At 40.5% G+C, this 10,956-nt stretch overlaps 1 protein-coding gene across 9 annotated transcripts in view; it reads right to left on the reverse strand.

The window, feature by feature from the left end:
• mcf2l2 (MCF.2 cell line derived transforming sequence-like 2) overlaps window positions 1-10,790 on the reverse strand; it is a 179,429-nt gene extending 168,639 nt beyond the window's left edge. For all 9 annotated transcript variants that reach the window (XR_004570902.1, XR_004570901.1, XM_034235578.1 and 6 more), the window contains exon 1: window positions 9,860-10,790. Coding sequence is in view for 7 of the 9 variants with exons in the window: in XM_034235578.1 (XP_034091469.1) it covers window positions 9,860-9,938 (79 nt within the window). In the remaining 2 variants the exon portion in view is untranslated. The remainder of the gene's footprint in view (window positions 1-9,859) is intronic.
• Between the last annotated feature and the right edge of the window lie 166 nt (window positions 10,791-10,956).

The following is a 10,956-nucleotide window of genomic DNA, read 5'->3' on the forward strand; positions in this document are numbered from 1 at the left end:
TTTCCGGTTATTACCCGCCCACTTGTGTGTTATGAAGGTTTTTCTGCATGTAAACGGTCTGCAGAGTCACAAACCCTCAAAGTACACCCTGTAGCGAGTAAAACTCTAACACAGAAAATACCTGTCTGTGCTGCCCCAGAACGCCTCGTTGGAGATTTCTCATTTTCCATTGTTTGCTTCCTGGGTTCTGTGACATGTGAATACCCAAATCAACAACAAATGACCGGATTGGCCCAAATGGACCAATCCTTGGAGCACCTCACACACCAGGATCCCTTGGCTAACTAACAGGGAGTCCCATTGACTTGCATAGAGCTCCCTGAACGCTGGTAATAGACGAGTTGGGATAGCGGAGAAATGCTCTCCGCAGACCCATTCTCACAGCGTTATAAACCTTTTTCTTACTCAATATCAAGCCACACTTATTGTTTTTACTTCGGCTGTGAGTGTTTGTGTGTGCTCAGGATGAGTTTCGCTGTGTCTCTCTGTATCGCCGACCCGGAAGCCTGTCCGCTCCTCGCAGCAGCAACGAGCCTCGCAACGAGCCTCGCAACGAGCCTCGCAACGAGCCTCGCAACGTCCCGACCAATCAGAGCACACTGGGCTCACAGGGAGGGGGGGGGGCAGGAGCTCCAACAAGCCGTTTAGGACAGAGAGTGAATACACATACTATACAGAGATCAACATATGATCAGTAGAAATGTCCATGACATGGGACCTTTAAAGTGACGTAGCATACAGACTTTCACAAAAACAACCTATTGTGACAGATAAACGCAGATCATGTAAGTTACAGTGCTTATTATTTTATTCTTATTCCATATATTGTCAAAGTGCTTATACATTATGACATTTCAATATGTTTAACCTTAAGGCAAGCTATGAACAAAATACCATAAAATTACATGTTTGAATACTGATATGCATAGTAGTAGATGTAGTGGATGATTGGCCTAAAAAATAATGCATATACTGCATAAAGTATTTATTCAAATAGTTTCATACAATCATGCTTATTAGGATTCAGGTTGGTAGTGTACAGGAGGGTGAACAACCATTTAGTTTCACTTTCCTTTATTTTATTTTAATTTAAACAAATAACATGTTTTTAATGTTGTCCATCTTCATATAGCCCGCAGTAAACAATATCATAACAACTCATGGGGAATCGTATCTAGATGTGCTTTAAGTAGTCCATCTAAGTTTTCCCTTGGACGACAAACATCAGTCACATCCTCCGTTGAATCAGAATAATTGTGAGAAGTGAAAGTCAGATTCTCTTAACACCAAAGTTGAATTTCCAAAGTCCTGATGAATCTCCTTCAACAAAAAAGACTTAGGACCTGATTTTTGGACAATTCGATCACAACCCATGTCTTGTTCAAGAGCACTTCAACAGGATTAATGTTTGCAATAGAAAAAGCTAGTCTTTATCCATCAACAACTGTGTGTTGTGACATTCAGCTGCAGGGAGGAGGCTTCCTTACATCTTGGATTACATCATGAGGATTTGAGTATCTCACTGAGAGTGAACGTGTGCTGTTGGATCCAGTGAAGCTCCTCAGACAGGCCAACTAGAGTCCCCTCCTGAGAGGATCCACACCATGAGCTCATCTCTGAGGAACGACTCACTGAAAGTGTCTGTCTGACGTTGCATATACTCCCCTCATCTCTTTAATAATTGATGAGCAGAATATTCCCACCAGTCCCCCAACTGAGAGGAACAGCTGTTGTTTTCTGATCTCTGTTCAGACACAGTTGTTATTTTGAACAAGCCGCTTTTATAAAATCTTTACGCAAAAAAAAATGCTCATCTGAGACATGACCTAAAGCAACTAAAAAGAACAGCAGCTCCTAAAACAAATGGGATGAATCATCTAGGACAATATAGTTTAACACCAAGCACGTGGGTCATTTCAATGTTCATACAAGGTAGTTGATTTTGGTAAAAAAAAAAAGACTTACAGACGTCTCTTTTCCAAATGAGTAAATGGGAATAAAATGTTTTTGGGCCCAGACAACGTTACACGACTGACACGGAATGTGGCCAATATGAACATTTCTTTCAATGCCCGGCTCGCCAATGTCCAATGAACTGTCAGCCCATAAGATAAGATAAGATATACTTTATTGATCCCAAATTGGTATTTTGTAAACATGCATGTCTTCTACGCCCTGTGGAGTAAAACCAAAAACATAAGAAGCCTGGTGTGCAGTCAGTCAGCCACTTTTCGAGTCGGTCACCAGCTCACTTGACCTCCATCAGCTCCGGATTGACAGCTTAGAAATCTGTGCAGTGAGTAAATTAGGCGTGGAAGTCAAAGTTCTCTCACTGACATTTCTATTGTTCAGCTGTGTTGTTGTGAGTGGAGCCGCTCAGCTGGCCTCAGTCCAGCTGACAACACAAGACAAACGTTTTCCATAGGATATGGAGACCCAGCAGCTCTTCAGAGACAGGAAGAGGAAGCAGAGAGAATACAGCTCTGACGTCATAACAACAAAGGTTGGGGAGGGCTGCTGGCAGGGTCCTCTGGGAAATACCACTGACCCCAAGCCAGGCATATGAGATTTCACTAGTTGTGTATGGTGAGAAAATCCTCCATTAAAAAAACCTAATGTAACTTATATTATGATGCACTGTGTCACCCCCCCAAGGCTAGCACCTGCCAAATAATGTACTGCCAGTTGCAATGCAATGCAATGCAATAGTTAAAGGAGAAGTTAACCTTTTTCTGAAATATGTTTGTTTGCTTTATTTATGAGAGTGAGATATTAAGAATGGATGTGAATCGGACATGTAAGTGCTGGGCTCAGGAAATGGTCTTGGCTTAAAGAGCAGAAGCAGGAAGAAACAGCGAGCCTGGATCCGTCCAGTCTAAATACACCAACACATTTCACTTTCTCTAATTAACATGTCGTAACGTGTTTGTTTACTTATTTGGTTGAAGTGTTTTTTGTAAGATCGACCCCAAGTCTAGTTTTCAAATTACGGCTTGAGGTTTACCATCATGTCTTTACAGAGACCAACCACCCTTTGACACACCCATAGAACATACAAGCTCGACAATATACCTATAAATAAGAGTTCTAAGAGAAATGCTTGTGTTTTTATGTTATAGGAGGATGCGAACATGCAAAATGGGTGGTCTGAAAAGCACCAGTTTGCATTTAACATTATGTATGGGATAATGTGCAGCGACGTGGTCATTATTGGACAAAGAACACCCGACAGGGTGATCATGGAGACAGGAAGTAAACACCTGCCAGTACTACTGCCATATTAACCTCTGAAAGGCCCAAATTGACTAATCAGAATCGAGTATTCAACTAAGCTATGTAATAAGTGGTCAATATACCACACTTCCATTACTTCCTTACACCTTTCCTTTCTTCCTCCTTCCCTTCTTTCTTCTTACTTTTCTTTTTACTTTCCTCCCAATATTTCTTGCCTCCTCTCCTTTCTTCCTTCTAAATAAAATGCTCGACTTAATGCTTTCTTCACAAGATGCAAAGTGGGATTGCCTGTCTGCCTCACTAATGTTCTATAATGTCTCTCTTTATGGTTTTCACATATGTACTTGTGAGCTGTGATATCTACTTGTATGGCTCTTCTTGTGGCCCTGCATTATAGTTGTAAGTAGCTGGTACCAGTGATAGTGAGGTATGTTTTGCATAAAAGGGATCTAGATATATGAAGAATTCATCATACGGTTAGCTTTTCCGTCAGTAAATAAATACTAAATGTGACTCAGTGCACTATTGATGTAAACATTTATTTCCGCCACACCAGCTGCCCTGTCATTTCATGTTCATGAGGTTCTGTTCCGCCAAAGACCTCAACATGTCGTCTGATCCTGTCAACAGAACGTCTGATCAGAGAACTCCGTCCAGCTGCTGTCCTGACAACAAGCGCTTCCTACACCTGTGAAAAATGTGTGTAGTACTCAGAGCCTTTGAAGCCAACATATTGTAGTGGTTACCCAGACATGGTATGACGCTCTTTTTTTCATCCCACATCTTCTTGCCCCTCTCACTGTTTTTCATAAACACTATCAAGGTTCTTATCTCCCATGTAACCCAAGGTTCCTGGAGTTAATTACTCTGCAAAGTGTGGAACCATTAGGGTGAATATGCAAAGAAAAAACATTCTCAGAGTATCAAGTTGTGGATTTAAGATGTTGGTCCGTTATTGATGTACAAATCATAATGGTACAGCATAAAACAACCCTTCAACCCTAAAACACCTTGATCCAATTCATGATGGATTTATATTATTTGATTAAGATAATAAGGAGCCTTGAAACACAAAAAGTGTTTTTACTCTTAATTGAATAAAAACAATTTCCCCAAATCTTGAAGTAATTTTTCAGATGTATTTATTTCAAATATTATATTGTCATTTTACAACGCTCGGTCGCAAAAATAAATGTGGGAAGTTTTGACTTTATTATACATTAAAAATGTAGATAAGGTGAATGAGTTGCAAAGTCTTATAGCCTATAAGGAAAGAAGCTGCTCGTCAGTGTGGTGAAGCATTTGAGCAAAACTATAAAGCACCACTTTAGGAGTGTTCAAACCCTCAAATGAATACGAGTGTTGAGCACAGAACAGATCATGGTCCATAAAATCAGTTCTAAGAAGAAGATGAGTGTTGATCAGAATTCCTTCTCATCCTTTCCATGTTACACACTCAATCTACCAAGAGTCCTTCTGCAGGAATCCAGCATTATGAAATGATCTATATGTATGCTCTTAGCATCTAATGACAGTAATGTCCCCGCACTCACAGAGATAAAATCCTCCCACACTCTCGGTTGTCAAAGCAACAAAACACACAGCAACATCAGACATCATCCCCCACGACAGCCTGACCTTTCTCTCTAGACACCCTGAAGGTCACCCTGTAACACACCCTCCTTTGATAAAGCAGCAGCTTTGCAGGAGTTCACTACTGAGGAGGGTAAAGGGTAGGTTCCAGAAAGCTTTAAATTGAACAAGAATATGATTGTGTGCAGGCTCTTATCTGCCGCCTCAGCACTAATCATCCTGACAGCCCGCATCAGTGGAAGAGGAGCAGCCATTGTAAATCCGCAGCCATAAAGCAGCATGTGCGGTCATGAATGATGCATGAGGGACCAAGGTTACATTTCACATCCTGGTGCTGCTCTGATGTCATCAGCCAATAAAGGACAGAGGGGACATTAGTACATGGATGTTGATGTGCATTGGAGTTGATGCCATACTGTTTTTCTGTTGTTCAGGGAAACTGTTCCTATGGAGATTTGACAGCAAAGCCAAGTGTAATTCACCACAAGGCTCACTGATATGCTGACTGGAACCATCCCATTTAAAGGGAGTGTAGAAATGCTTAAACACACACATTGCGTTCCATACTGTACGATGTCTGCCACTACATTGGAAAATGTGCGTTTTATTGTTTAACACATGTTGAAAACTGCTGCATGTGAAAGTCATATAATGTACAGGCAAATGTGGTTTTGATACAAATAGTATGAGATAAATATGCACGATGAAGACCAGGTGATTTTGCAGCATGTTTAAAACTATAAGTTATCATGTTTAATGCATGAAACAATTGTAATAAAGATTTCTATAATAATATGGATTTTAATCCAAAGCTAAAAACCACAACAACTATGTGAAACCAACAATCTGTAATTAAGGAGGGAGGGGGTTATAACCTTTTTTTTTCACAGTCTTTGACCTATCCTGCCATCATGGAACAAGGAAGTTATTTTCTAACCACTTATGTAATTGTAAGTAACTCAGAATATATTTCCAATTAACATGGTGGATCAGCACAAACACAGCGGCTATAACAACCTTTCTTTAGAGCCTCACCTGTCTGCCAAGTGTGACACCTAGATGTTTTTGTAGCTGCAAATTAAGTTATATAACTAACAGCCATGAAGCCACAGGAACAGTATGAGGGGCCGTTTAGGCGAACTAACCTCGCGCACACAATACTGAAAACATCTGGCCTTGCACAAACACATCTTCATACTCTCACAGTACTGACCTGAGCACCCAACAAGCAGGTCTTAAAGTCACACTCTCCACCTAACAGTTTAAAATACTTTACTAAGATTGATGTACAGATTACTTGAGCAACGATAATTCATTGTGCAGTATATATTCACCACTTTTTCAACATTGGAGTTAGTCCTTATATTTCGTTTTTAAGTGTTACTGTAATTTCATTAAATAACTGCTGTGTTTTACTTTATTGTGTTTCTCACATTCTCAAGTGGCATTCCTTTATGTTATTTGTTAAATAGGGCTTCTTAAACCTACACAATATTCAGAGCACAAGTTTGGGAAATACTCTCTTTTTTATTTGTATTAGATGAGACGATTGATTTAAATATTAGGTACATAATGATGAAATGAAAATGTAACAACCAGAATTTGACTGTACTTCCAGGAACTCATTCCCAGACAAGCAAGCCAGCCAATTGACTAGTAAATAAGGAAGCCACAGCTGACTGAATTCTAACATTAACTAATCATTTGCTAGACACAGTTGTTATGGGAGCATCAGAAGGGATGTGACAGTCACATGACATTGAGAGAGCTTCACATGATCAATCTCCAGTGAGTTAACACATAGTAAAGGTCAGCTTGGATCAATGATGTCCCGTCATTTAAGTATTTTGCTCCTCCTGCTGTGACTGTTCCACGACCTTAATGATAGGTGCTTTTTCCTGGGACTAAACAAGTAATTAGAGAGATGGGTAATTGCTTTAAAATCAATGAGGGAGGAAGATTTGTATGATCAACATCCTGTGTACTCTAGTCTGCTGGTCCACGCTGGAGCGAGTGAGCTCCCTGCTGGCTGATGAACAACAGTGACTTGTTTGGAAGGAAGATGAAAGAGAAACAGCTGAATATGCAGAGAGACCCCATGATGTGTTATGGTCCTTCTACAATGTTTTTCACAAGATAAATCTTTAAATGCAAACAAGGTCCTAGGACACTCCTGTTTATGAGTCTCATCCTAGTTGTTGTCATGTACATATAAGCTATACACAATACCCAGGTTTCTGAGTCTTTGATAGTTTAATGTCCAGCCTTTTTCTGTCAGGTCCTCCAAACTAAACTGTAAAAAACTTGCAAAGTCGCACAGAAATATGATCTGATCTGAGGCCAGGATGCCCTTGTTCCAACGTCTTTACATATGATCATCACCATGTTCATAGAGCTGTTTTCTGACCCCTTCTCAGTCTATTGTATACGGTGGCAAACATGTGCAAACGCACTACAAAGTTCAAAACATTTCCATTGCACCATGCAAATATAAAAAACACAAATGTGCCAAAACACATTCACCAACTTGACAATACATGTGCAGCATATACAAAAACATTCACCAACTTGATTCAATAACCTGAGCTCTTGTTGATGTTCAGGAATTATACATTTGGCCAACTGACATGTTGGCACAGTAAGCCTGTTTCAGACTTAAAAGTGTTTCGTCAGTATATTTGAAATGACTAGGCTAGCTAGCTTAGAGCAGATCTGCAAATATCAGAAAGAATCATGTGATTACATTGTTAAAATAACCCATTTTATGTAAGTTTCCAACAACAGTGTCGATTGTGTTTCTATATCCGTATCGTTTTTAAAACTGCAACGCATTTTTCTTAATGGAATTGTTTTCCGCTGTTGTAGCGCGTTTGCACCGTAAGGTACCACCATTGATGATTTAAACAGAGTTTTTAAGTTTCAAAGATTCCAAAGATTCCAAATATGTCCTGCTGATTTTTCTGGAAATATGTCTACAATCAAGCCACGATGTAACATTACCAAATCATCGAGTTTTTGGTGTGGTTGTTTCACATTGTGAAAACTGAGATGTGAATCATTATCACCTAATTATCATCAGTATGTGTTTTTTTTGCATGTTAAGCTTTTCTAGAAAAGACCAGCTCAAAAACAAGAAAATAAACTACTTATGGAGTTTGTGATGAGATTGTTTCGTCAGCGGTCATCAGAGATGTAAAGTAACTTAAGTAATTACATTTACTCAAGTACTGTACTTAAGTAGAATTTTGAGATACTTGTCCTTTACTTGAGTATTACAATTTTTTGCTACTTTGTTCTTCTACAAAGTCGCAAACATTTTGTAAAATCTAATCAAGTGTTAAATCAGACTTTAGTTCCACCTGGAGTAAATCCACAAGCTACCCTGCAGTATACAAAGTCATTCAAACTAGCTGCACCTTCACCAGCTTTGAGAACACTTTCATGATCAATCATTATAAAACACATCATATATATTATTCTGAAATGGACCAATCTGCACAATGACTACTTTTGGTACTTTAAGTATATTTTGGTACTAATACGTTTGTACTTCTACTTGAGTAACATTTTGAATGCAAGACTTTGACTTGTACCAGATTATTCCTACACTCTGGTACTTCTTACTCAAGTAGAACATCTGAGTACTTCTCCCACCTCTGGCGGTCATATTCAAGGTCAAAAACGAACTCAGCTTTAACCCAACATACAGTTTGTCGATAAGAAACCACCCCCAAAAAGTATTAGAAAAGAGACATCAATATCTACATCTCCATGACAACTAAAACAACACCTGATGAATGAATGTGTTTGTGTGAATTGGACTTTTATTACGTGTTCTCCATGTAAGTCTAATTCTCCTAATGGCTGGGCATTCAGAATATGAATATGAAGAATATAATCTAAGAGAGAAATACACAAATCCACAGCAAGAAAAAGATACCCTGTTTAATCAGCACCTTTATGCAGCCACAAATGATGCAAACATTGACGGCACCATCCCACATGAACCTGGCTCTTGATACATCGATTACAGTCCCCTTGCTCTGCAGAAGCTAGCACAGTTTCCATAGTTACTCTCTGCAGCCCTCCTCCACCCCCCTGGCCCACACTCCCATAGCTATGTGATGCAGGAAGTGCAGTGTTGGAGGAGTGCGACAGTTTCCAGCGTGGCACAATAACCTACTTCCCGACAAGCAGGGGAAGGAAATGACCCGGATGCTGAATAGTAAACGAGTAGAATGAAAGAATACAGAAGCAGGAGAGGAAAGGGAGACGGCAGGGAAGTAAACCCAATGGGTAGACGGGGTGGATGGGAGGAATGGTGGAGAGGGGAAGGAAAAGGAAAAGTAGCAATGGAGAGAATGAATAGGAAAGAAAGAAAGATGTAAGGAGAAAGCAAGAAAGAGAAAAGGTGATGTAGGATAGGAAGTGCTTCATGGGATTATACATCTTTAACATATTGACCTTGTGAATCTTGGGAAAAACAAATGCTTGAACAGGATTGGCCATTCAAATGCAGACATGTTTCCAAACTATAACCTATGTACCTAAATGTAGTCTCTGTACATTTTCTTGTAAATCATTGAGAATGAAGCACATCAATCTGCAGATATTCACTCAGGCACATGCAACTCATCAACAGTTCATGAGCAGTGGAGAATAACCACACCGTGAATTCAAATCAGTATGTAGCTCTGAATACGATGATAACCAAATATGCCAACATTGCTCAGACTAAATGACTCCCCTGTTGTATCCCGATGACACACTTTCTCCTCTGCCCATGTGCAGAGCATCCCCCCCCCCCCCGTCCTCAGCGGTCCTGATGAGAGGATGGAGATCCCCTGCATGGCTTTCATCTGCTCTGTTTCTCCTCACATTTTCCATCAATTCAAGGGTTTCCATTCGACGACACCACCTTATAACGCAGCTTCCACCCTGCAAGCAGGTTCTATTGTGTGATTCCCCAGCAGAGGCTATAACTCATCTTATTCTAACCTTCAAATAAGAAAAAAGGAATGTGAGGACTCACCAACATGAGTGATGACACACTGCACCCTCTGCAGCAGCTCCTGGACCGACATCTCGTCTTCTCTCAGCCAGCTCAGCATCTCAGGGTGTGGGTCGCATCCACCCTCCTCCCCTCCTGTCTCTCTCTCTCTCTCTCTCCGCTGCCACGCCTCCGTTCGTCACCCTTCCTTTCCCGACAATCACCCCCTCCTTCTGCTCACTATAATCCAATGTTCTCCTGTGAATTGATCTCTTCCTTTCTCTCTGATGCTCCTTGTGTCTTGTAATTTCTTCTTTGAGCTTTAGGATGTTGATCTTCTTCTCTCCTTCACCATGCCTCCTTCAAATCCATATAATAACAAATTGGGGGGACACATATGATGCTACTCCTAGCCAGTCAGCAAAACCAGGAATTATGGCGTGTTAAATAATCAGCTTGGCAGCCAGGCAAAGGTACAATAACCAGCCAGTCAGGGAATAAAAGCAGCTCAGATAGCCAGTAAATGAATTTAAAACAATCAGCCAGTGTTTACTGAAATATCAAGTTCATTGTCAGCCAGTCAATCACACAATACATTCTATAGGGAGTCAGTCAGTCAGTAAACAAAAGAGATAAATTGTGTCTCAGCCAGAAAACAGAATTAATCTAAAACTAGCCAGGAAATCATTGCAGAAAAGCGCACACTTTTCAGTTCATGTGCAGTAAAATGACCCGCCCCTGCGTAATTAGGTTAAAAAAGGTCATTAGGAAGCAACAAAAACATCAGCCACCCTATGGAGTCCTTTTCATGATGCTGGCAAACATATCCAATCATTCAAAAGAAGCCTCCAGGTCAAAGCACAATAGTCCTCACAGCCACAAAAAAAGGAAAATGATCCTCAAAAATATGTTTAACACGTGCCAAACATAGCCAAATAAAAAGGATGCTCCTCAGGAAGTAACTAACCCACTTCACGTTTACAGACACTCCTTAGGTTCCGGGTTGGAAAGCATGGCTGCTGCTTCTGTAATGATGCTCTCATAAAGGAGCTGAGTCACAAAGAGGAACCACGAATCAGAGGGCTGCTGTACCTGCCTGCAGGGCGGAGGGAGAGACACAGAAGCAGGGGGAGGGTGGA

The sequence above is a fragment of the Gymnodraco acuticeps genome, unplaced genomic scaffold (genome assembly GCF_902827175.1).
Source record: "Gymnodraco acuticeps unplaced genomic scaffold, fGymAcu1.1, whole genome shotgun sequence".
NCBI classification, from domain to species: Eukaryota; Metazoa; Chordata; class Actinopteri; order Perciformes; family Bathydraconidae; genus Gymnodraco; species Gymnodraco acuticeps.